At 32.0% G+C, this 27430-nt stretch overlaps 3 protein-coding genes across 3 annotated transcripts in view; all 3 read left to right on the top strand.

Moving 5' to 3' along the window:
* Positions 1-27430, top strand: part of LOC107436172 (endothelial zinc finger protein induced by tumor necrosis factor alpha) — a 251571-nt gene that overhangs the window by 25928 nt on the left and 198213 nt on the right. The window lies entirely within an intron of this gene.
* Positions 145-26737, top strand: LOC107446741 (zinc finger protein 850). The gene is made up of 7 exons (XM_071185312.1): positions 145-538; positions 875-1037; positions 5337-5447; positions 13394-15378; positions 22161-22294; positions 22655-22743; positions 24635-26737. Exons 4-7 carry the CDS (start codon positions 13908-13910, stop codon positions 25740-25742), a joined length of 2802 nt encoding a protein of 933 aa, XP_071041413.1. The 5' UTR covers positions 145-538; positions 875-1037; positions 5337-5447; positions 13394-13907; the 3' UTR covers positions 25743-26737.
* Positions 5773-6825, top strand: LOC107446731 (zinc finger protein 135-like). Its single transcript, XM_071185314.1, has one exon. It carries the CDS (start codon positions 5773-5775, stop codon positions 6823-6825), a length of 1053 nt encoding a protein of 350 aa, XP_071041415.1.

Below are 27430 nucleotides of genomic sequence, written 5' to 3'. Positions count from 1 at the left end.
AAAAGGCGGTCAGCCAAGCAACAGCCTTACCTAAAATCGATTCGCATACTATAATCATCCACTTATCTCCGCCACTCCGGACATAAGCGAGCTATAAGCTGAAAATTGCATAAAGCTCCAAAACAGAACGCCAACAATCATCATCATCATCAAAACATAAACACTTATTAAGTAATATTTATGGATAAAATTCTAAATAAGGTAGTACTTTGATTTTAGTACTTTGATTTTATTGGTTGTAAAGTAATAGTGGTGATTGTAACTAATTTGAGTATTCGTTAGAAATTGAGGGTTCGTTTTAACTGTTTACGTCGGGGAAAAAAAGAATAATTTTCAATCACTATGTTGAAAAATACTCTTATTTGGATAAAAATGATGAGAATATTAATAGGAAGTATTTACTAAGTTCATTTTTATAAAGAGTATCTTATTTTATTGCACTATCTTCTGTATATTAAAAGAAAGTATCATTATCAACTGATTGGAGAAAAAGCAGTGATGGAAGGAAAACAGCAAAAGTGAATGAGATTCATGCTTCGTAAGTAATTAGGTACATTAAAAAAACACTTATGCTTATTCTTATATTTAAAACTTAAGTTATTTATGCAGTGTGTCACAATCGTTACTGTCTCATTGATGGAAATCTAATAATGTATATCATATATATACAGATAGATAGAAATTCATAACTTAAACATAGTATAAGATGGTACTATTCTGTTAGTGGGGCACAAGCTCTGGTTATTTTTAAATTTTCTTTTAGGAAATTTAAGTTTTATGTGTTTAAAAAAATTTTTTTTTTGTAAAGTTGATGGAAGTCTAAATTTTTTAGTGATTTTACATATTATTTTTTTTTTCTTTTATTGCAATATAGGGGAGATTTCCGTATTAAAATCTGTGGCAGAATTGGCAGTCGCCAAGTCTTGGCAACTCTTGGGCAGCTGCCCGCTAGAAACTAAAAAAAACAGAAATGGACAAACTTTAAAGATGTAACTTGTAACCACCTACAACTGTCCTACATGATGTTTAGTGTATATGTAGGTATACCTTTGAAACAAAAACTAAATAAAAAGTTATTATTCCCTTTCCTTTATCTCAAGGATGAAGCACTTTTTAAAGCTCGAAGTATAATCATATGAAAGGGCAAAGCTCTGGTCTTTGGGGTCAGTGACGCTTGTTACAGATTCTCTTCATATTCTATCTGTACTAAAAGATATAGTTGTTTTAATAATCTAAATTTAATTCGATTATTATAAATTTATAAGACCTGCAAACTATTGATTTTTAATATCTTTTCATGAATGATTAATTTTAAAAGAATTACCAAGTGTTTGATGCAAATGGATGACATCACATTATGCATTTGCTCGGACCCATTAGTTTTTCTTTAAAAAAATATATAGTTTTCATTTATGAATTTTGAATGTAAATTAAAATGCTATTAACAGCTGAGTAAAAATTTGTAAACAGCAGTGTAAAAAAAATTTTTCAATACGCATTTTGCGTATGTCTATTTTTTTAAACACATCTTAAACTGTGCTTATTTCCTTAAATTACATTTAGAGCTCTGTTTTCATTTTCTATGTCAAAAGATGTGTCCATTTTCTTAAACCTGCATTGTGAGGTGTGACCAGAATTAAAATGTCACCATCTGTATTTTAATTTCTTTATATTAATTAAATTTGCAAAAAGAAGAACGCATCTATTAAAAATAGAAATAAAAAAAAAATAGTAATAATAATAAATGAAGGAAATAGGTAGCACAGCATTTAAATCAGACAAGATTTCAAACATTTCAACAACATTTCAGAAAAATAACTGATTGAACAAATGCTAATGGTGCTTATGTACAATAATAAGTCAAATGCACCAAAAATGGTAGAGGAGATATGAAAAATAAGTTATTACCCTCATCTTGGGATTTGTAATTCTGCAGTAAGGAGTATTTTAAATTTCAGGTTGAACCCGCTATATTATTATTCTTATTTTATAACTGTCGTCGAACAGCCGACCCAATTTTTCGGGTATATGACTGCTAATGTTCAACTCCATAGCTTTGTCATTTTAAACCCAATCCAGAAGACAAGGGAACTCCTAGATTAAGTATTGGGAGGAATTTGCCTTTGCGGAGGACTTACTGATGAAACTAATCCGCATTTGTGTTACATGGAGAGAGAAACCTCCCACAGTTAGCCTGATGACGAGGGAACTCTAACCCATGATCCGTCTACCATTGAGGATATTTTTGCAGCACTGTAGTCGGTGCAACCTCGATGCGGAATTCGTATCGACCAGCCATCGCTGTGATTCCAATCCGGTTCACCTCATTGGAGCAATTACGGCTCCCACTATATCATTAGAAGTACACTTTAAAACACTTCTTATGAAATAGGTGGAAATGAAAGAATGTATATCTAATGATTTCCTTTTTGGACATGTTAGAAAAGCATTGTTCAAATGTTGTTGTTTTTTGTTTTTTTTACTTTTCGGATTTAAAGCACATCTGATTAAATACACTTCTTATTAAGAAATATTTTTGTGATCAGTAAATACTGATATTATGTGGGTCATATATAAGTTATACTTGTCTAAATTATAAGTAGCAGCATGTTACTTCTTGTTTTAACCCATTTGTGCCAGCATTCTCAATTCAGTTTTATGAAGTTTTAGCAACATTAAAAGTAACTCTGTCTTTCTATTTTTTATTCTCAATTAAATTAATACTTGATTACGATTAATAGAGGGAAGTATTTACATTCATAATAATGTACACAAAACTAAATACAAAAAGATCATCATTTGGCTAATAATAGATAGATCATTCAATGTTTCTGCTGCGAGAACAATTATTTTTGAGATATTGAATCATTGTCAATGGCTCGGCAGCCCAGGATGGGCCTTGGCCTTCTCAAGAAGTTTTTACTGCTAGCGTTTTCCAGTTTTTAATACCAAAAGCTCTTTTTCTAGGCCATCTATCCATGTCAAATTTGGCCTACCTTTGCTTCTTTTTCGTGTACCAACTGGTCTGGCATTGAAAACTCTTTTTGTGATACCATCTTCATCCATTCTTATAACATGGCCTGCTTATTTTATTCTTTGTCGTTTAATGAAGTTAATAATGTCAGGTTCATTATATGAGTGATGAAGCTCTAAATTTGTTCTTCTAAGTCACTCACCATTTTTTTCAGTTCCTTCAAAAATTCTTATCATGGCCTTTCTTTTAAAGGTACCACATTTTGGCTATCTTATTGTCTTGTAAGTAAGGGAAAAATAAAGAAAGTTAGAACAATTTTATATTTTATTATACTCAAATAGATTTGCGTCGATGTTATTTTTATATGGCATAGTGTAATTTTAAGTAGTTCAAATTTAAAATTAAGAAGCAAAATTAATTCATCGCAATGTTTCCCTCCTCCAGTGCGTAAAAAACCCCACCTACAGAGTTATGTGAGCAAAATTATTACCGAGCATTAAATATGTATTTATATATAACAGGGTTCTCCCTAGGAATGGAAAAAAAGCAGGGTGCTTCCTTACAAAATGGGGAAATTTCAGTTTTGAAAGGGCACTCACTTATCAATAAAATTTATCAAAATGTGTAATATTATGTAATAACTGAATTTTATCCTCAATTTTTAAATTATCCTCTTATACTATTTTATGTGTATATTTCACTATGTAATTCTCACTCAATATCAAAATAACAGAAAAATTTTCAGCTTTTGAAAAATAATGAGACAAGCTAAAAGTCAATGTGTATAAATTTTCTTCAAAAAATGTAAACTAAAAAAAAAAGAATATTAATTGACATGCAACTTTAAAACTTTTTTTTTATTTTAAACTGAAACTTAATTTTTATTTTAATGAGAAAATAAACAATTAAAGGTGCAATTTTTTAAATAAAAAGATATTCATTTAAAAAAAAAAAGAAACACTGGCAATTTTCAAAATCATTAAAAGAATCATTAATATAATTCCCCCCTAAATAAAAGATGTCTCTGGGGCCGAATATCATGTGAATTTTAACTATATAATTAGACAGTTTAAGAAACAGTTTAGTAAAAAAGAAAAGAAAATGAAAGTTAAATAATTATCATTAACTAAATAAATCACAAGTGGACTCTTCATTGAAACAGGTGGTTAAGAAAACAACCTTTTCCGGAAGAAAAAAATTTATATTATAGTTGTAACCGTCGTTGAGCAGCCGACCCAATTTCGGGCCTACAACTACTAATGTTCAACTCTGTAGCCTTGTAATTTTGAATCCAGATGACAAGGGAAACTCCTGCATCAGTACCCCCAAAGGTATGATATATTATGGGAACATGGAGGACTTTGTGACCTGACATATTTAATGCGCCCCAGTCGCCATTTACTACACAGGGAGCTTTTGGTCGGCCGGGCCGGCACCGATCACATGACGTCATGGTTATGGGGCCAGTACTCTACCAACCAGGCTATTCCGGTCTAAATAAGAATGCAATGCTTTTAAGAAATGGCAGCTTATTTTAAAAAAAGGGCAAGAAGGGCGCATTTATGAGGATCAAGGAGCAGGCAAGGCAGGCTGCCCTTTAAAAACCCTAAAGCACTGCATTAAAAGACAACTTTTATCAAATTACAACATTACTTTTCCTTGATCAGTCCTAATTCAGAGCCTTGATAGTCATGAGAGCCAAAATTTCTGCTAATCAGAAACAATGAAATTCAACATCATTGAAAAAAAAAATCATTTAATGATTGAAATTTTTTTTGAAAAGTATTGAATACAAGCACATTAGTTTCATTTTCTGTTTTAGCAAAATATTTTGCAGATGTATATAAGAGTCTATTTAGGCACATTTCAGATGTACTATTTCTCAAGTAGCTTTTTAAATATTTCAAAGTTGAAAATGGCAGTACAGGTTGTTTCAAAGTCTAGTCTGCTGTGCTAGTCATTAGGCAGTAGCACTTTTCTAGAGGCAGAATATATACTTTTTTATTCTTTTTTTTAGGAATTAGTTTATATCGAACCATTTTTTCTCTTCATGATAAAGTATTTGAGCATAAAAGGGGAAAAGAAGTTCTTTCTTAGACTCAGAATATCAATAATAGTATACAATAAATGAACATTTGAATTTTGGAGAAAAAAAATTTATGCGTACATGTCTCTTTGCACTTCCCCTGAAATATGCCACTGACAGTTTGTAGTAAAATGATAACCAAAATTCTATTATATACAAAAATATTTTTGTATTTTGTACCTCCTAAAAAAGGAAATGAAAAGAATTCCCTGCTTTGATAATAAAAAATATTTTTCATGGCATTTATATAAAAATGAATATTATTTTATTTTTCAGGAATGTCCTTCTAAGTTGAATATTGCCCAGGTTTTAATGAGTGTGTGTTAAAACAATAGCCACGGAAAGGTGTTACTGTGAAAAATCATAGAAAGACCTATTAATTTAAAGGTAGATTATAATAATATTGCCAACTATTTTAGTGTGATGTTTTTGTGTTCTTCATTCATTCCATTGTATGACTTAAATGAATTGTTAATTTCTTCTGTTGCTTAATTACTGCTAACAACTTAAATGCTGCTTTCAGTGTCTTTTAGTATAATGTGTAGTAATATTTGCTTTCTTCAATACATAGACAAAACCTTTATTCTTGTAAAAAATTTAATGCAGTTTTTCTAATCATCATTTTTAACCTGGCATAAAAATTGCAGTTCTTGTAAAAGCCTTGAATAAGGTTATTGAGCTGTAAATAAGTTGATAGAGGTAGACAGTCAGTATGAGTTTAAAAGACAATGAATTCCTTAATGATCATGCTGATGTGAAACCTTATTCTTGTTATAAGAGTTTCTTAGATAGAAGTCATCTAACTGAGCACAATCTTGTTCTTACTCGAGAGAAACCTTATTCTTGCAGTGTATGCAATGAAAGTTTTTCAATTTCAGAACATTTAACTCAACATAGTCACACTCATAGTTTTGAAAAACCTTATTCTTGTAGTGTGTGTAATAAAAGTTTCTCAAAGATGACACACCTAACTAGGCACAGTCGTACACATACTGGTGAAAAACCTTATACTTGTAGTGTATGTAATAAAAGTTTTTCGCAAAAAGAATATCTAACTGTGCACAATCGCATTCATACAGGGGAGAAACCTTATTCTTGTAGTGTATGTAACAAGAGTTTTTCACAAAAGCAATATCTAACTATACACAAACGTATTCATACTGGGGAAAAACCTTATTCTTGTAGTATATGTAATAAAAGTTTTTGCAGAACGGAAAATCTAACTAAACACAGTTTTACTCATACTGGTGAAAAACCTTATTGTTGCAATGTATGCAATAAAGGTTTTTCAACGATGGCACATCTTACACAACACAGTCGCACTCATGCTGGACGAAAACCTTATTCTTGTAGTGTATGCAATAAAAGTTTTTCACAGAAGCAATATCTAACTATACACAGTCGCACTCATACCGGAAAGAAACCTTATTCTTGTAATGTATGTAAGGAAAGTTTTTTAATGAAGGCGCATATAATTCAACACAGTCGCACTCATACTGGGGAGAAACCTTATTGTTGTAGTATTTGTAATAAAAGCTTTTCATGGAAGCAACAGCTAACTAGACACAGTCGCACTCATACTGGTGAAAAACCTTATTCTTGTGACATTTGTAATAAAAGTTTTTCACATGAGAGTACACTGTCTGTGCACATTCGTGTTCATACTGGTGAGAAACCTTATTCTTGTAGTGTATGTAATAAAAGTTTTTCGCAGAAGAAACATCTATCTAGACACGGTGGCACTCATGCCGGAGAAAAACCGTAATCTTGTGACATGTTTTAAAACAGTTTATCCCTGAGGTTTATGTTAACTATTTACAGTTTTGTTTATACTGCTGAGTAACTTTACTTTTGTAATGAGTGTAATAAAAGTTTGTTACATTATAGTGATATAGTTTTCCATTGTTATTTTCATTGTGCTTAGAATAGTAATAATAAGTAATTAAAATGACAAAAAGTAGTGACGAGCAAATAAAATCTTTAAATGTTATATACAAGCCTTCTGGGACTCTCTAATCAAGCGGTTTTCGCCATTCCCCCAAGTACTGTGTGGCATGGAAATAATGGGTTTGAATTGCATTGTAATCCTGGCTTTGCCCCCTAATGATTATACCTAACTCAATCAGACTTCTATTTAACGAGCATCCATTTTGCGAATTTCTCTATTTTACTATTTTTTTTTTTTTTTTCGAGGAACCAAGAACATTTTGGAAATTTCTTCGTAAAATAACCTTTAAAAAAACAAAGCGAATTTTCTATTTTAGGAACTTTCCTTATTTTTCAAGATATTGCAGAACATTTCAAACTTGCTTACACATTTTATGGGAGAAATGACCTCAAATTGATTTTCACGCCTCTTAACTTTTAGAGAAAGTAAAATCCTTTTCCCTTATTGTTTGCATTTCATACAGAAAATTTAGCTTTTATTAGTTGAAAATGTATGTAGCATGATAGTGTAACATTGGATAGTGTTTTGTTCTATTCTCAATTTCCATGCAGAGACTTCTTTTATGGTTAAAATTTATAAAATATATAGCAGATAATTTACAATTGCTATTTTAATTATGTCTAATGTTAATGAATTTGAAACCTGTTTTGTGTTTAAGTTTTTCAAATGGTATTCTATTCAACGAATTTTTCATATAGTGAACTTTTTAATGGGATTTAGCGACTTCGTTAAATAGAGGTCAGACTGTATTGACGTTAAGTAACGTTAATTAACAAGAAGTAGGCACGTATTAACTCGTTTGGTCTTTAAAAGAAGGATTGAAAACTAAAAGGGGCCATTTTTCGTAAACACGCATTTCGAGCTGTGTCCGGTTTTAAAATCTCACAGAATAAATTGATGAGAATCTGGCAAAACTCACTTGAGTGTTGTTGGAAGTTTAAATTGAGTAAAAATCAAGGAGAGTTGCGAATTTCAGAAACTGCTATTTTTTTTATTTTTTAAAATTCCTTTTTTGTGCTTTTTTTCATTGGATGTTTTTAAAAAGAGTCAATGTTTCCTTTTCCAAAATGAGATATTCCTTCTTAACCCTGTAGATTTTCGCCATGAATTATGCAAAAAGCGGGTTTTCACAACGTTCTATTCAATGTATTCACAATTCATTCAACCACTACAAATTTCGGCGTCGTGTTGGTCCGTAGCGTATGACAGCAGTAATCATTTGACATGTTTAATGAAATACTTACGGGTCCGTGTACCGAGCTGCATTCAGTGGGAAGGTATTTTTGCACTCTCATTTGCCACCCTCCTGAATTTTGCAAAGAATTCTCAATTTCAGGCTTTCTTTTCCTAATTGAACCGAAAAATCTCTCTAAATTTCGCTGATCTTGGGGACCAAGTAAACATTCCTAAATTTTTCCCCGAATAACAAAGGAAAACTTTTATTTCTGTTGTTAATTTCATCATTGGTGAAGCGCTTTCGTCATTGCCAGGTTAATAACCTCGCACTATTCTTTATAGATGAGTACCATAATTTTTGTACTTAGCTTGGGGATCATTCACTTATTATGCATTTTCCTATGAATCCCCAGAGCAGTCAAGAATCACAAAGTGTCAAAAAATATTGAGAATGATTGCTCTAAAATCTTTAAGTTTCCAAAATCAGCTACATTTCAAAAATCTACAATGGCCGAGAAACTAATTTTTTTAGCATTAATTTCCGTTGAAAATTATTTTAGTGAATCTCATACTGTTTGAATGTGCTTAAGGCACGAAAAAATGAATTTTTAATGTGTAGTATGCTTTTATATTTGCATGCCACAAAATATTATGCTCTTTAAAAGTAGTGCCCGCCGTTTATTAAAATCACTTTCGTTTTATGCTCTTTTGATTGTATTAAGTGCCTGATTTTAGTAAGAGGCGATTCAACATTTGAAAAAAAAATTTACAATATATTCTAAATGCTGAATGCTTTAAAAGCTGAAATAATGACCGCATTAATGCTTTATTTTAACTAATTTAATTATTTTAATAAAGTAAAACCCTACATAAGATTAAATTTACAAAAGTTTTGCAAAAAACCGATCAATGGTTGCTTGAGTTGCAGTATTTAAAATTAACTTTTCAACATCAATTGAGAGTTTATAGAAGTTTTTATGGTTTTCGATATTCCTCTTTGTGCATCTCTCTCTGTGCTTTTCGATATTCCTCTTGTATTCCTCTTTGTGCTTTTCGATATTCCTCTTTCCAGCTTGCCGCAATACATTAAGTGCTTTTCTGACTTCGATTGAAGATGGCACTGGTGAGTTTATTTCATCTTCTGAGTCTGATTCCTCCATTTCTTGATGGGAAGTAACTTTGCAATTTTTGATGTCTGTAACAATTTTAGAATCAGATTTTTCTCTTGATGTTTGCAGGTTATCGTCAATAGCTACGTAACGTGAAAAATTCTCGTCTATTTCATTTTCTTCATTGCTGATCATTTCTTCGAAACAGTTATGAGCCCCATCTCCATCTTGTAGCTTCACGTTGACTACATTTAGGAAGCTTATCATAGTTTTGCGATGCTTCGAATTTATCTTTAAAACTCAAAACCTTCCTTTTTGGCATGCTGAGAAAATTTAACACCAAACGAACTTAAAAATGATATATGCTCTAACTATAATTTACTGAAACGGCTTAAATAATATGGAACATGTGCACAGACAGTTTTTGGAAATCTATTCATGTTCTCTGTTAAGATAGATAACAAAAGAAACTTCTCTCCCTTCTATGGTTCATTCAATTAAAAGTAAGATAAGAATTCGACCCCCTGTTGAGTGAGAGGTTCCTCCAAACTTCATTCAAGTCAAGGAATTAACATTGATAAATTGATTTCTATGAACTCGCCGCTTACCACCCGCATTTTTCCTTAACTCTTACACTATGTATATATAGTCCATTCCACCTTAAGTTGGCACTGGAGAGAAAGGTAGGAAATGTAATACTCCGCCTTTGAAAAGTAGTTCTTCGCTATTTTGGAATTAATTGCAGTTTAAATGCGCGTACAAATATAAATAAATGTTGCATAGTAAGAAAAGTATGTCTTGAAACATTCATTAGAAGTTTTTCATGTTTAAATGTATTNGGATGTTTTTAACATGTATTAATATTGTAACGATTCGGTTCTTGCCGATTTGATTTTATAAAACGGCTGATTTTATTATCCGATGATTTTATTAGCGGCGGTCACTGTACCTGTGATAAATATTTATTCTGGAATACTGGAGGGTATATTCTCATTAATTTAACCACTTTTTTTAAACCTTGAATGGTTTAATTGTTATTTTTCTTGTTCATATATTTCCTAAATAAACTTGTATCGTTGATATGGATAGTTATGTGGGAGAAATAATATAATTTAAAACAAAAAGCAATTTTTTTCTAAAATGTGAATACACCAGGGAGACAATTCAGCCGGAAAAAATATTTACATTTATTTTCCCCTTCAAATGCAGCTTCTTTTTCCAAAATTATGTTCAGGGCGTTGTAAGAATCGCAAGAACCTTCTCCGCCCACAGCACTGCCTCGGCATCTCTGATTTTTCTTGCGTGAGTGAGAATGGTCCTTAAATGACTCCATAAATGGACAAAAGTGGCAGTCAATAAGCGCCATCTATGATTACACAATTTCCATGATTACGATGTGTTCGGGTAGAAATGGGCAACAATAAACGTATGCAAGCTAAGATTTTAAAAAGTTTGAGGAGCCAGTAAATGTATTTATAATGTTGAAAATACCCTTATATTAACTAAAATGATGAAATACATATTCTTGGAAAATATTCATTAAGTTCATTTTCATAAAGAGCATCTATTTCATTGCATTATCTTCTTTATGTTGAAAGAAAGTCTCATTATCAACTGGGAGCAAGAAAAAGCAGCAACAGAAGGAAACATTATCTTTGTAGTCAAAATGGATAATTAAGTAATTATGTACATTAAAAACACTTTAATGTTTAGTCTAGCATTTAAAATATAATTTATTTTTTACAGTGTGTAAAATCTTTAGACAAAAAGTGTTTATTACTGTGGAGTAACTACCACTATAAATATTAAATACCAATTCAGTAGTATATAAGACATTAACTTGATTCCTTCTTGAGGTACCTTTTGATTCATGAATGTTGACATAGTCGATTTATAATTCCCCTCATTACCATCCCATTGATGGAAATTTAAAAATGTGTCATCAAATGCCTATAAATAGAAATTCATAAGTTGACGTATGATTAAACGGTATTTTTGGGTTTGTTAGATGTAAATTCGATTGATTTTTTTTCATTTAGTTTTTACCTGTTTATAAGTAAATTAAATATTCTTTAAAAAATGAGTCCGTGTTTAGATTTTTTGATAATTTCTCTCTTATGACTGATTAACCGAAAACGGGTGATATTTCCATGTGATCTGCCTCTCCATCTGCAATTGCTAAGTTGCCAAATAGATTTTAAATTTGCAATTATTAAATTTTTTTTTGAAAAAAATTTTTTTTTAGATGTTTGCCTTTAGGTGGCTATTAGTTATGCCATTTAAGTTGGTCCCTTTCTGTGATTTTTTTTTTTTTTTTTTTTTTTTTTTTTTTTTTNGTTTCTCGCAGGCCTCTGCCCGGAAGTTGCCAAGATTTGGCGATTATTCTGTCGCAGATCATGATACGGAAATCTCTACCCCCCAAACTGATGAAACATTGATACATATATCTGATTTTGAATTTCAATTGCTAATTTTTCTTTCTTTTTACTAATCAAAAATAATACCAATATTAATTAATTGTTAAAAAAATTAATGTATATAGATGTCACCATCATAAGTCCCGCAGTGGGCTGATCATTAATACACGGTTCCCTGCAGATCACCGAAGTCAAGAATCACTGGCTACAGCCAGTGTGCGGGTGAGTGACCACTTGGATCAGTCTGTGTAGGGACCGAGGATGTGCAGTATGGGTCCTCATTAAATTGTTGTACCATAAAGTGCTCGACTTAGTGTGCAGTCGTCGGACTACCGAAGCGGCTGTGCCATCTCCTCTGCAAAGGATTAAAATTGTGATGGCTTGTCCTCAGAACATCCTCAGGGATGTTTCCCAGACCGTTGCCAATAGCCCAATTGTGCAGCTCCAAGGCGATGTAAAAGAACTACAACAAAAACCACCCTAAAGTGTTGCATGATAGCTGTTTTTTTCATTTCAGATCATTATTTCTAATTTGTTTATTATTGAACTTCGGTAAATTTTTGTATCAATTTCTGCACCGAACTGATCTCCAATATTTGATAACTTCTAGGCAGTTGATTCGCTAGAAACTTTCTCGTAGAAAGCATAAAAATTATCCCAGAAAGGGACCCATTTGTAGGGTGAAAAACACGGGCAAGTAAACCTCAAAATTTAGTTTTTTTTTTTTAATAATTTTTTTCAGGTTTAAAGCCTCTTTGATGCTCGGAAAATTGTTGATGAGCTACGAAAAGTAAGTTATTACCTTTCCCTTGGGATATATAATTCTCCTGTAAGGGGTGCATTATGGAAGTATGCATTAAATTTTCAATTGAACCCCATCATGTAATGTAAGTAAGGAAAAAATTGAGAAAAGTAGTTTTAAAAAGTAAAGAAACATCTTTTGTAGTGCAGGGCTGATTGTGCTCCGGAAAAAATCCTGATTTCCGGATTTTTCGCTAACAGTGATCCGGAAGTTTCCGGAGATCTAAAGTCCAGTCGTTTAAAAAAATCATTGATCACTTAAGTTTCCGGAAATCAAATTTTTAAAGGTGGAACTTAAAAACACAGTTTATTTAATTTGTTTGTAAGGGAGAGCCACAGAGATACTTTATAAGCTTATATTCATGATTAATATTCATTTTTTATCACTAAATAGTTGTTATAATCATAAACTCAAAAAAAAAAAAGACATATTTGTAAATTTTAATTACTTCTCCAGGTCATCATAGGTATGTGTAAATGGTATAGGTATGTGTAAAATTTTAAATATATTTTAAGTAAACTAAGAAATATTGAGAAAAAGGAAAAAAACTTGTTTAAATTTTTTTTCTAATTCCTCAATTTAAACTGGTTTTTTCTTAAACTCAAGAACATTTCCGGAATTTTGACTTGGGCTCACAATCACCCCTGGTAGTGTACCAAGTATGGTTATAGTGACAATTATCCCTTGTTTTGCTCTATAAAACCCACCAGTGTTGGAGAAAGCAATAAAATTTTTCAATCTCTTTCCTCTATATCAATTCTACTGTTTTTAGTGAGAAACTTCCGTATGGACAACTAGTCCAATTTTATAAATAATATTTATTCTTGTTCTAAAATATGCTATGCACTATATGCATAAAGATACATTTTTTTTTCTTTCAGATTTTTTCTTTTAAGTTGAATTTGCTGCACAATGTTTCATTAAATTTGAACTTAACCTGCATTAATAACCACAGAAGGGTTGTCTTACATCTTAAAATTTGCTTCTACTACCACTGAGAAAAATTGAAGAAAAGAATTTTCATTGCCAAATGACCAAAATAACAATGAATAGTATTTAATATGATATTTCTAAGTTATTGAATCATTCATTTTATTGTGAAATATGTATATATGTGTCAAATATAGCTTAAATACTTCTCTTGCGAAAATACTGCTAGTAACTTAAATACTACTTTCAAAGTATTTTAATGCAATGTGTTATAATATTCGCTTTTATCAGTTACTCAAGAAAACATTATTTAATTGTGACAAAATATTTATTGCAACTTTTCTAAAAATCTATTTTAACCTTGTATAAGAGAGTGCAACCTAATAAAACATTACAATTATTGTTCATGTAAGAGTTTTCTCGATAGTTTGGCTAAACTTAAGTTAATTAAGGTTTGCAATCAATATGAGTTTGAAAGACAGCAACTTATCTAATGTTCATGCTGATCTGAAACCATATTCTTGTAGCATATGTTATAATAGTTTTTTAGATAGAAGTCATCTTACTGAGCATAGTCTCATTCATACTAGTGAGAAACCATATTCTTGTACTATATGTAATAAAAGTTTTTCGCTGAAGAATACTCTTACTAGGCACAGTCGCATTCATGCTCGTGAAAAACCATATTCCTGTAGTGTATGCAAGGAAAGTTTTTCATTAAAGAAACTTCTGACTGAGCATAGGCTCAATCATACTGGTGAGAAACCTTATTCTTGTAGGGTATGCAATAAATGTTTTTCATTTAAGTGTAGGCTGATTGAACACACTCGCGTTCATAATGGTGAGAAACCTTATTCTTGTAACATATGTTATAAAAGTTTTTCACTGAAGAAATCACTAACTAGACACAGTCGCACTCATACTGGTGGGAAACCTTTCTCTTGTAGTGTGTGTAATAAAAGTTTTATAACTGAGAGTCATCTGATTGAGCATAGCCGTGTTCATACTGGTGAGAGACCTTTCTCTTGTAGTGTATGCAATAAAAGTTTTTCATTTAGGAGTAATCTGACTGAGCACAGTCGAATTCATACTGGTGAAAGACCTTATTCTTGTGATGTTTGTAATATGACTTTTTCACAGAGGCAACAACTTTCTAGACACATTCGCATCCATACTGGTGAAAAACCTTATTCTTGTATTATATGTAATAAAAAATTTTCGATTAAAGGTCATCTGACTGAGCATAGTCGCATTCATACTGGTGAAAAGCCTTATTCTTGTAGTGTATGTAATAAAAGTTTTTCATTTAGTAGTAATCTAACTGAGCATAGTCGTGTTCATACTGGTGAAAAACCTTATTCTTGTGATGTTTGTAATATGACTTTTTCATACACGCAACAACTTACTAGACACATTCGCATCCATACTGGTGAGAAACCTTTTTCTTGTAGTGTATGTAATAAAAGCTTTTCATTTAGAAGTGATCTGACTGACCATAGTCGCACTCACACTGGTGAAAGACCTTATTCTTGTAGTGTATGTAATAAAAGTTTTTCATTCAGAGGTCATCTGAGTGAGCATAATCGCGTTCATACTGGTGAAAAACCTCATTCTTGTAGTGTATGCAATAAAAGCTTTCGATTTAGAACTACTCTGACTGAGCATAGTCGCATTCATACTGGTGAAAAACCTTATTCTTGTGATGTTTGTAATAGGTCTTTTTCACGAAAGCAGCAACTTGCTAGACACATTCGCATCCATACTGGTGAGAAACCTTATTCTTGTAGTGTATGTAATAAAAAGTTTTCATTTAGAAATCATGTGACTGAGCATAGTCGTCGCATTCATACTGATGAAAAACCTTATTCTTGTGATGTATGCAATAAAAGCTTTTTATATAAAAGTCGTCTGACTCGACATAGTCGCATTCATACTAGTTAAAAATCATACTCTTGTCGTGTTTGTAATATAACTTTTTTATGGAGCAAGAACTAACTAGACACATTCGCATCCATACTGGCGAGAAACCTTATTCTTGTAATGCATGCTATTAAAGTCTTATGAGAAGGTATATACTATCTGTCCACAGTTTTGTTCATACTGTTAAATAGTTTTAATTCTTAAAAAATAGCAATAAAAATTTGATTTTTACATTATAATGGTCTAACTGTCCACATTCATTATCATTGTTGTTAGAAGTCTTACAAAAGACAAAAGAGTTTTGAGAAGATTTATCTGTATACAGGCAAATTGAAAAGTGTCACCATTAAAGAATCTTATTTTTGAAGTTAGTTATTTGAGACAGGATTAATCTGACATATTAACACCCTTCTGCAACTGAAACGAGCTTCTTCGATTTGATCTCCTCGATACTCATCGCTATTCGAAATTCTAATTCAACTGATCATTATCGAAGTAAAAGGGTTGTCTTTTCCTGACGGTCACTTGTGCTGTACCCCCCGAATGGAAAAATTCATATACGTTTTCTCAACTGTGGGCTAGGAGAGAATTTTTAACTCTGACTTTCAAATTACCGTCTGCTCACCAAGTTTCGATCTCATATTTGTGTCCGTAATCACCTGAAATATTACTTAAACTTTTTAAATAATTCAAAGTATTAACTACATTTTTTTTAAAAATGTTTTTTCAAAGTTGAATTGAATCGTTATTTTTTTTTCTAAAAATACGGCTGTTAGAAAAAGTTAAACTGAGATTTTTGGGGTTATATATATATATATAATTTTTTTTTTTTTTTTTTTGAAAATTAAGATCGATTTTTGTTTCGATTTCTATTAGCTTTTTCCTTTAAAAAAAAGTACTTCGATTTCTTTTAACGCTTTTATTATGGCGCAGTAATTAAAAGTGTTTCTATTAGACTTCATTCTTTTTTCACTTATTCTTGAAAATACTGTATTATTGGAAAACTCAGATGTTCAGCTTTGAAATTTTCCTAAACCTTTTTTGCTATTTCTTTTTTTTTTTTTTAAAGCTGTATGTTTTTCTATTTTTCTTAAATATTTCGAATAGATAGCTGTTATATTTTTTTCCTTCGCCCCACCCCATACCAATAATATTGCTTCGTTATTATTAATTTTCAATAAGGATTAAACTTATTTATATATGAAAAATAATATTTATTAATGATTTCTAAAAAAAAAGAAAGAAGTTTCGGCCAAAATCTATCCCTACTATTTATTTTCGGGATTCAAGATAGCTAATATGTTAATCTATGACATTTTGAATTCGTAATCATGAGCCAACAAATCTGCCCTACAGATACCTCAATGACTAGTATCAATTGGGTGGAAGGAAAAACAACATTTTTAATTTTTCAAACGTCTATTAATGTTTTTAAAAAAAATTGTGATTTTCCTAGTTATCGTGTATTTTAAATATGATTTTCTAAAATAATATAAAAATTTTATAATTTTCCAAAGTTTTGTAGAATTTTATAGAAAAAAAAATACTTGCATTTAAACCGTGGAGCAATATAAATAATGAAATGCGCATCACGTCTTTGTAGTGCGACAAGTATAGTAATAGTCTACTGCCATTGTTAGCTACTATTAACTATATTTTTGCTCTATGAAACAATTGAATGAACTGGAAAATGATAAAATCTCTCCCCACCACCATAACTCTGCTTTTCGGAACCAAGTCTGTTTTTCTACTACCTCCCCATTTTTCAATCAAAACACCGCGAAAAGAAATTTTGTATAACTCTTTTAAAAAAATTATCTATTGACAAGAATATTTCGCTGGAAAGTAGGCGGAGGGGGGGGGGACTAATCAGCCTGAATGTTTTTTGATGAAATGATTAAAGTCAAATATGCTAATTAATCAGGCACAAAAACATAATTTCTCAGAACTTATAAGCGGATTCCTCAAAGTACATGGGGTATCGTTGAAATATGTACCAAAATTTGGTCTATATAACGGTTCAAACTTTCGATGCCTAAATTTTAATATAACTTTTGGTGTATTTCGCCATCCGTCGAGAATTTTTTTCAGCGAATCTAAACATTTTTGCACACGACTTAAAATTCCTTTATCGTTTAAGTTAATTATATGCAACAAATAAAGATCAGTGTTTACGAAAAAAGCTCCAAATCTGTGTTTTCAAAAATGAACTTCGAGCGAAATACATGATTAGGAAGAAGGGCATGTCTAATTGACGTATAAAGAAATACAGTCGGAATTCTATTTAACGAACTTCCATTTTGCGATTTTTTTTTTTAGGAACTTTGGAGATTTCTTCGTAAAATAACTTCCAAATAGCGATGTGAATTTTCTATTTAACAAACTCTTCTTTGATATCTCCTTTCCCTATTTCCCAAAATATTTCAGAGCATTTCAAACTTGTTAACGAATTTTATGTGAAAAAATGACTTTCAATTGTAAAATCCCTTTCTCTTTTTGTTTACTTTTGAAATGAAAAGCTAAGACAAAATTAACGGATTTTATCAGCAGCAATTAAACTTATGTACGCATGGGGTAGTGTATGTTTAAAATTACTTTTATAATAAATGCAGCTATAATTTTATACATGAACTTAGCTTTTTTTTTTATTCAAAATGTATGTAGCATGATAGTGTAACAGTGGATAATGTTTTGCTGTATNGTATTCAAAAAAGTATACAAAAACTAGACGTTAAGAACGTATCCAATGAGCGAGCATTGGATTGCGAAGCTTTCCGAAATGAACTGCGAAAGCAGTTCCGGGGGTTGGCGAGCGAGCAGGGGGCGAAGCCTCCTAGTTAACTATATTTTTGCTCTATGAAACAATGGAATGAACTGGAAAATGATAAAATCTCTCCCCACCACCATAACTCTGCTTTTCGGAGCCAAGTCTTTTTCTACTACCTCCCCATTTTTTAATCAAAACACCGCGAAAAGAAATTTTGCATAACTCTTTTAAAAAAATTATCTATTGACAAGAATATTTCGCTCGAAAATAGGCATCAACAAATCGTATTTCTTAAACAGTGCGCGGGGGGGGGGGACTAACCAGCCTGAATGTATTTTGATGTAATGATTAAAGTCAAATATGCTAATTAATCAGGCACAAAAACATAATTTCTCAGAATTTATAAGCGGATTCCTCAAAGTACATGGGGTATCGTTGAAATATGTACCAAAAGTTTGGTCTATATAACGGTTCAAATTGTTGATGCCTAAATTTTAATGTAACTTTTGGAGTATTTCTCCATACGTCGAGAATTTTTTTCAGCGAATCTAAACATTTTTGCACACGACTTAAAATTCCTTTATCGTTTAAGTTAATTATATGCAACAAATAAAGATCAGTGTTTACGAAAAAAGCTACAGATTTGTGTTTTCAAAAATGGACTTCGAGCGAAATACATGATTAGGAAGAAGGGCATGAAAGATGGACATGTCTAATTGACGTATAAAGAAATACAGTCGGACTTCTATTTAACGAACTTCCATTTTGCGAATTTATCTTTTTTTTTTTTTNTTTTTTTGAGGAACTTTGGAAATTTCTTCGTAAAATAACTTCCAAATAGCGAAGTGAATTTTCTATTTAACAAACTCTTCTTTGATATCCCCTTTCCCTATTTCCCGAAATATTTCAGAACTTGTTAACGAATTTTATGTGAAAAAATGACTTACAATTGTAAAATCCCTTTCTCTTTTTGTTTGCTTTTGAAATGAAAAGCTAAGACAAAATTAACGGATTTTATCAGCAGCAATTAAACTTATGTACGCATGGGGTAGTGTATGTTTAAAATTACTTTTATAATAAATGCAGCAATAATTTTATGCATAAACTTAGCTTTTTTTTATTGAAAATGTATGTAACATGATAGTGTAACACTGGATAATGTTTTGCTGCATTCTTGCTTTCCAGGCAGATTTCTTTTACTGTTAAGATTTATAAAAATAAAAAAAGTAGTAGATATTAGTTTGCAAGATTAAAGTGTATCAATTGCGAATTTAATTATGCCTAGTGTTTATGAATTTAAAACCTGTTTTTGTGTTTAAGTATTTTAAAAAGTGATTTTATATTTAACGAATTTCCCACATTGGCGATCGCAACACTCGAATACGCCATCTGGGGAGAGACCGGTTTCATGCCCTTCGCCCTTCCCTCTCCTCCTCTTTTCAGTTGTATAGGAATGTACTACGATATTTTCCCTTTTCTTAATATTTTTCCTTTTTANTTTTTTTTATTGAAAATGTATGTAACATGATAGTGTAACACTGGATAATGTTTTGCTGCATTCTTGCTTTCCAGGCAGATTTCTTTTACTGTTAAGATTTATAAAAATAAAAAAAGTAGTAGATATTAGTTTGCAAGATTAAAGTGTATCAATTGCGATTTTAATTATGCCTAGTGTTTATGAATCTGTTTTTGTGTTGTTTAAGTATTTTAAAAAGTGATTTTATATTTAACGAATTTCCCATATTGGCGATCGCAACACTCGAATACGCCATCTGGGGAAAGACCGGTTTCATGCCTTTAGCCCTTCTCCCTTCCCTCTTTTCAGTTGTATTGGAATGTACTACGATATTTTCCCATTTCTTAATATTTTTCCTTTTTATTTCATAAAAATATTTTTTTAAATTTCCGTGATACTTTTCATTAGAACTATGTTAAATGTAGTTTTCCAACTTAAAAGATTTTAATCTATATGAAAAACAAGAGAGAAACTAACGTACTTCCTTCCTCTATGACTTTCCACAGGCTAATGGGGAAAGCATGTAAAGTGTTGCCATAAGTAGAGAGATCTACAGCCCATTTCGATCGCCAATTACGAACTTTTTATCGGGATTTAGCGACTTCATTAAATAGAGGTCCGACTGTATATAGTATATATGGTTAACTGAATGTAAACAACAGCAAACTTTTTAGAACCGGATTTTTCTGAATTTAAAAAACGTCTGGTGTATCTCTTTGCTTATGTTATGCTTACGAGGTGATGTGTAAACAGGCTTGATATTCTAGAAAGTTTTTTTTTTTTTATTAAATGTAAGCGAAATTTTAACGTTCATAAAAGTTTTCTGTAATTTATGAATTCTAATAGGTCGAAATTTTTCTAATGAGTTTTGTTTTATTTTAAAGAAGAAACTAATAAATACAAATAAATGAGTAATATATTTCCTATTGCTTTGAAAATGTAACTAAAGTGGTCTCTTTTTTTAAAAAAAGGACTTTAAGTACCAACATTTGTTTTTATAAGGTTGCCACGGGTGCTATATATTTATAATAGCGATATAAAATTTACTTCTTTTATTTTTTAGAGTTTGTATACGAAAACATCAATCGAAAAGTGTAATTTAATAAATGTAGCCACATTGACCGCGAAGTTAAGGTCTTTGCTCTATATTAATTATGCCTAGTGTTTAATTATAAACTGAAAAGTAGACACGGAATTACTCCCTTAGTTTGGTTGAAAATTTCGTGAACACGCATTTAGAGCTATGTAAAGATTTAAAATATCACTGAATAAATTGATGAGGGGATAGAAATACTCAAATTGAGTTCATTTGAGTGTTGTTGGAAGTTTAAATTGATTAAAAATTTAAGAAGATTAGCAAAAAATCAAATGAGGAAAAAGATTATGATTTTGAAAAAGGTTTGAAGAAAAAAATTTTTTACACATTTTCTATATCCCATGAAGGATTTTTTTTTTTAATTTGAAATTCTATTAATTATTTTTTTCGTAAAAATACCGGAAGAGTCGTCCACTCCAATGCTTTATTCATAATACAGTAGGGAACCGATTATCCGGAACGATCGGGACCATCGCTATTCCGGATAGCTGATTTTTCCGGTTTTCTGAATCGCTACAAAAAGCCGTTTTTTTACTGTTAAACCCAACTAAAAAAAAAAAATTTTTTTTTTTGGAAATAATCTTAAAAAGAAGAAAAAACGATGAAGTAATACACTAATGATTATTTCCAAAATGATGGTAAGGTGAACATCTTTCAAAAAAGAAAGAAAAATCCTAAAATCTTATGAGGAAAAAAAAAATTTTTTTTTTTTTAAGAAAAATGGCGGGAAAATGTATCGAATTTCGTTCCGGTTTTCTGATTTCCGGATAACGGGTTCTGTACTGTATATACGAGGCCTGTCTGAAAAGTATCCGACCTTTGGCTAGAAAAAATATTTCAAATATCTGATGGAGTTGGGACCCTAATCCCCTTCAAAGTAGGCCCCTTGTGCTTCCACACACTTAGCCCATCGATCCTTCGACTGGTGGAAACACCTCTGGAAGTCTTCTTTTGGAATGGTGTTCAGCTCCGTTGTCGCGTTCCGCATTATCTCTTCTTTACTCTCAAAACGGGATCCTTTCAGCGGCGTCTTCAATTTTGGAAACAACCAGAAGTCGCAAGGAGCCAGGTCGGAAGAGTAGGGAGGTTGCCGAATGGTTGTAATTCCATGTTTGGCTAAGAAAGTGTGGATCAATTGGGATGAATGTGCAGAGGCGTTGCATGATGCAAGTGCCAGTTGTTCGCCTTCCACAAGTCTGGTCTTTTGCGCCGAACTGCCTCACGGAGTCGCCGGAGAACATCTTGATAGTACTCCTTTGTCACTGTTTGTCCTTAATGTGCGTATTCGCGATGCACAATTCCACGGACATCAAAGAAAACAGTCAGCATCACCTTGATTTTGCTTCGCACCTGCTGCGCTTTCTTCGGCTTTGGAGAATCGGGATGCTTCCATTGCGACGACTGTCTTTTTGTTTCTAGGTCGTACCCGTACACCCATGACTCATCTCCAGTTCTCACGGTATTCAGAAACCCAGGATCAGTGTTGGCGGTGTCCAGAAGGTCCTGTGCAACGTCAAAACGGAGGTCTTTTTGTTCCAGGAACAACAACTTGGGTATGAATTTCGCAGCTACTCGGTTCATGTTCAAATCTTCACGCAAAATTGCTTGTGCAGAATCTCTACTCACTCCAACCTCTTCTGCAATCTCCCACACTGTCAAACGACGATCTGTCATCACCAAATTTCGCAACCTCTCAACATTAGCTGCACTCCGAGCTGTTTGGGGTCTACCACAACGTTACTCACTCTCCGCTGATGTGCGGCCATCTTTGAATCGGATGAACCACTCCTTAATTTGTGTTACACCCATCGCTTCTTCTCCAAACACCTGCTGAATCTTACGAATTGCTTGGCTTTGAGAATCACCAAGCTTTTGATAGAATTTGATGCAATATCTTTGCTCAATTTGTTTAGTCATCTTACGAGAAAACTAAATCCGACGAACACTACGAACAGCACCTTACTTGGCGACCACCAGCCAGCGACTGGCACAACCGAACGCGGTGAAAAAATTCAAGCATGTGTATTAAGGTTCCTCCTTCCACAGTGCACGATGGTGCCGCTTTAGAATAATTACTTAGCGCGGGAAAAATTAAGGTCGGATACTTTTTAGACAGGCCTCGTACACTCACAATTCCTTGATTTCATACTCTATTGACACATTGTAGGTATATAATTTGGGGGAAGGAAGTTTTCAAATACACAAAAAATAAGTTTCATCTGGGAAAATAACATATTTCCTAAAAACGATGTTGGTCTTAAAATGCTAATTCGTGTTCAACATCCAAAAAAAAAATTTACAAAAAAAACAAAGACTGTCCCTGAACAGGTATAATTCTCTAATAAATGGATGTTATAATTTTGATGTTGCTGTCTAAAAAAAAAAAAATTCATTTTTCGCAATTAAAGTCATCCCCTAATATTGGATTAAGGACACTTCTCTCTGAATACATTTTTATTATTTTTATGTAAAAGTGTGTTCTCTTTTCTTATACCATCACATTTTGGTGATATTTGTAGAATATTGTCATTTGTGATCAAATTATATTTATCAAAATATTATTTTCTTATACGTTCGTCTCGCAGTGGACTGATCGTAAAAATACGGTTCCCAGTAGAACACCGAATACTAATCAAACATCAGGGGCTGCGGTCAGCGTGCGGGTAGGTGTCCACTCGAATCAGTATACGAAGGGACCGAGGGTGTGCGGTATTGGTCCTCGTTAAACTGCTCTACCGTAAAGTGCTCGATTTCGTGCGTAGGTCATCGGGCTACCAAAGCAAAGGAGCTCTCCCCTCTGCAGAGGATCAATATTACGATGACATAGTTTCGGATCATCTTTAGGGATATTTCCCAAACCGTCGCCAATAGCCCATTGTTCAGCTTTAGTGCGAAGTAAACTAAATACCTAACTACTACTTTTTGTCAATGAGATTCCGATTTCTCTGAGTCTCTCTCAAAGATGATCGAAAGCATGTAAACTGAATTCTGTGTCGATGGTTCTTAATCAGCGGGACTGCCACTGGTGACAATAAATATAACAAACAAATTATTTAATTTATTTACTCTAGTTAATTATTCATTCGTTACTGCCTTCATTACAGATTATTCATGTCAAGAGAAGAAAAAGTTCTTGACATTTTCTTTCAGTCGTAAATTGAAATAAATATGCTTGGAAAAGTTTTTAATCCAATCCTTTTTCGCCTTTTGCAAGTTACCACTTTTTACAATTTCAGTCGCCAGCAGCAACTCATAACAGCCCTGAGTTCACATCAGCGATTTTTCTAGCAGTAAGAAAGCGCCATCTATGACTTTTAAAACTTAGATAAATCTTCGACGGAGAAGCGGGTAGAAATAAAGAACGATAGACGTAAACAAATTCGAAATTGATTCCGTTTTGTATCTACAATGTAGAAAATACTCTAATTTTGACTAAAATGATGTTAAGTGTATTCATATAAAATATTTATTGACTTAATTCTCTTAAAGTTTATCTTATTTTATTGCGCTAACTTCTTTGCATTGAAAGAACACCTGATTATTATTGGGAGGGAGAAAAATCAGCAAAAGAAAGAAACTTCTTCCTTTAAAAATAATATTGGTTAGGGTTCTTTCTACCTAAGTAATTAGGTACATTCAAAAGCACTCATTTTGTTTCTTTATTCTAACATTAAATGAACTATTGCTTAACAATTTAAGTTCTTCTTTAAAGATATTTTAATACAATGTTTAGCAATATTTGCTTTCATCAATTACGTAATCAACAGAAAAACATTAGCCTTGTACAATTTTTGTTGCTTTTTTTCTAAAAATCTATTTTAACCAGGCATAAGAATTACAGTTCATGTAAAAGTCTTCAATAAGGTAATTGAGGTGTACAATAGTTGATAAAGTTATGCAATCAGTATGAGTTTAGAAGACAGCAAATCACATAGCATTCATAATGATGAGAAACCTTATTCTTGTAGTGTATGTAATAAAAGTTTTTCAAAAAAGCCTAATCTAGCTAAGCACAGTCTCACTCATACTGGAGAAAAACCCTATTCTTGTACTAAGTGTAATAAAAGTTTTTCACTGAAGCGATATCTAACTACACACTATCGCACTCATACTGCTGAAAAATCTTATTCTTGTAGTGTCTGTAATAAAAGTTTTTTAGAAAACTTTCAATTTACTAGACACATTCGGATTCATACCGGAGAGAAACCCCATGTTTGTAGTGTATGCAACAAAAGTTTTTCAAGATCAGAATATCTAAAAAAACACAGTCTATACAAACACAGTCACATTCATACTGCTGTAAAACCTTATTCTTGTAGTGTATGTAATAAAAGGTTTTCAGAAAACTTTCATTTAACTAGACACATTCGCATTCATACTGGGGAGAAACCTCATTCTTGTAGTGTTTGCAATAGGAGATTTTTAAGATCATACCAACTAACTAGGCACAGTCGCACTCATACTGATGAAAAACCTTATTCTTGTAGTGTGTGTAATAAAAGTTTTCCACATAAAGAATCTCTAACTGTACACTATCGCATTCATACTGGGGAGAAACCTTATTCTTGTAGTGTATGTAATGAAAGTTTTTCAAGATTACAATATTTAACTTTTCACAGTCGCACTCATATTGCTGAAAAACCTTATTCTTGTAGTGTGTGTAATAAAAGTTTTTCAGAAAAGACCTATCTTACTAAGCACAGTCGCACTCATATTGCTGAAAAACCTTATTCTTGCAGTGTATGTAATAAAAGTTTCTCACTTAAGGAATATCTAACTAAACATAGTCGCATTCATACTGGTGAAAAACCTTATTCTTGTGACATATGTAATAAAAGGTTTTCACATGAGTGTATACTGTCTGTTCACAGTCGTGTTCATACTGGTGAGAAACCTTATTCTTGTAATATATGTAATAAAAGTTTTTCATTGAAGAAAATTCTAACTCGACACCTTCGCACTCATACCGGAGAAAAATCGTTATCTTGTGACAAGTTTTAAAACAGTTTATCCCAGAGGTTTATGTTAACTATTTACAGTTTTGTTTATACTGCGGAGTAACTTTGCATTTACAATGAGTGTAATAAAAGTTTGTTACATTATAGTGATATAGTTTTCCATTGTTATTTTCATTGTGCTTAGAATAGTAATTATAAGTAATTAAAATGACGAAAAGTAGTGACGAATAAATAAAAGCTTTAAATGTTGTATATAAGCCTTCTGAGACTCTCTAACCAAGCGGTTTTAACCATTCCGCCAAGTGCTGTGTGTTAAGTAAGTGTGTGTTAAAATATTAACCACAGAAAGGTTGTCTAACATATTAAAATTAGTTTGCCATTGTGTTATATTGAAGAAAGGCCTTTTAATTTAAAGGTAGACTATAAATATAGTATTGAAGTATGATGGTTCTATATTACTCATCCATTCCATTTTATAACTTCGAAGAATTGTTATTAATTTATGTACTTCTGTTGCTTGATTACTGCCAACAATTTTAATACTGATTTCAGAGTCTCATAGTGTAATAATGTGTAGTAATATTTTCTTTCGTCAATTATTAAATGAATAGAAAGACGTTATTCTTGTAAAATTTTTATTGCAGTTTTTCTAAAAATCCATTTTAACCTGACGTAAGAATTACAGTTGAGGTAAAATTATTCATTAAGATAATTGAACTGTATGTAAGCTGATAGAGGGTGGCTGTAAGAATGAGTTTAAAAGACAGCTTAACATTCATGCTAATGAGAAACATTATTCTTGTAGTGTATGTCATAAAAGCTTTTCAAGAAAGCCCAGTCTAGATAAGCACAGTCGCCCTCATACTGGTGAAACACCTTATTCTTGTGACATCTGTCTGTACACAGTCGTGGTCAGAAACCTTATTCTTGTAGTGTATGTAATAAAAGTTTTTCACAGAAGAAACATGTAGCAAGATACAGTGGCACTCATACTGTAGAAAAACCTTATTCTTTTAAAATAAAACAGTTTTTCTCAAATGTTTCATTTTAACTGCTTACTGCTGAGTAACTTTAATTTTTTAACGAGTGTAATAAAAGTTTTTTTACATTATAGTGAAATAGTTGTCCATTGTGAGTGTCATTTTGCTTTGAAAAGTAATAACAAGTAATTAAAATGACGAAAAGTAGTAATGATTGGTTAAAATCTTTATATACAAGGCTCCAGGGACTACCTGACAGAGCACCAAACATTGTGTTGCATTGACGTAGCAGGTTTTAATCTCACTGCAATCCTGGCTAGAGTACCTTTGTGATGTCATAGAGGTGGTATAAGGAGTTAGAGAGAGCATCGCAATCCAGTCAGTGAGGTCCTACATGTAACAAGTGACTGATGCGCAAAACTTGCCGCATTTGGCACGCGGCTTCAAAATTGTGTTTTTTGCAATCAAATCGCTACCTCATATTTTACTTTCTCCTCTATCAAATAAGTATGGATCTGTGAGAATTTATTATTATTATTTTAAGAAAGTGAAGTTGAAAACCTTTCGCTTTTCTAAATTGCTAATTATGTTATTTCTGTGATGCTGTAGAAGAAATTAAAAAAGAAACTTAAACAATTTTATTAGAAAAAAAGATTAATTTCGGAGAAAAAAAAATTTGCTACTTTTCAAATAAACAATAAATAGCATATTTCGGTTTAAAAACTGGTTAAATGAAACCAAAAAAAAGTAA

Source organism: Parasteatoda tepidariorum, chromosome 9 (genome assembly GCF_043381705.1).
Source record: "Parasteatoda tepidariorum isolate YZ-2023 chromosome 9, CAS_Ptep_4.0, whole genome shotgun sequence".
Lineage (NCBI taxonomy): Eukaryota > Metazoa > Arthropoda > Arachnida > Araneae > Theridiidae > Parasteatoda > Parasteatoda tepidariorum.
The sequence above is the reverse complement of the archived record's forward strand: the minus strand, read 5'-3'. Positions and strand labels throughout refer to the sequence as shown.

Coding starts and splice junctions, on each gene's coding strand:
- LOC107446731 (XM_071185314.1), top strand. CDS start 5,773: ATGAGTTTAAAAGACAATGAATTCCTTAATGATCATGCTGATGTGAAA.
- LOC107446741 (XM_071185312.1), top strand. CDS start 13,908: ATGAGTTTGAAAGACAGCAACTTATCTAATGTTCATGCTGATCTGAAA. Junction 15,379..22,160: donor ACATAGTCGCATTCATACTA/GTTAAAAATCAT, acceptor TTTTGTTTCTAG/GTCGTACCCGTACACCCATG. Junction 22,744..24,634: donor GACTGGCACAACCGAACGCG/GTGAAAAAATTC, acceptor TAGTTGATAAAG/TTATGCAATCAGTATGAGTT.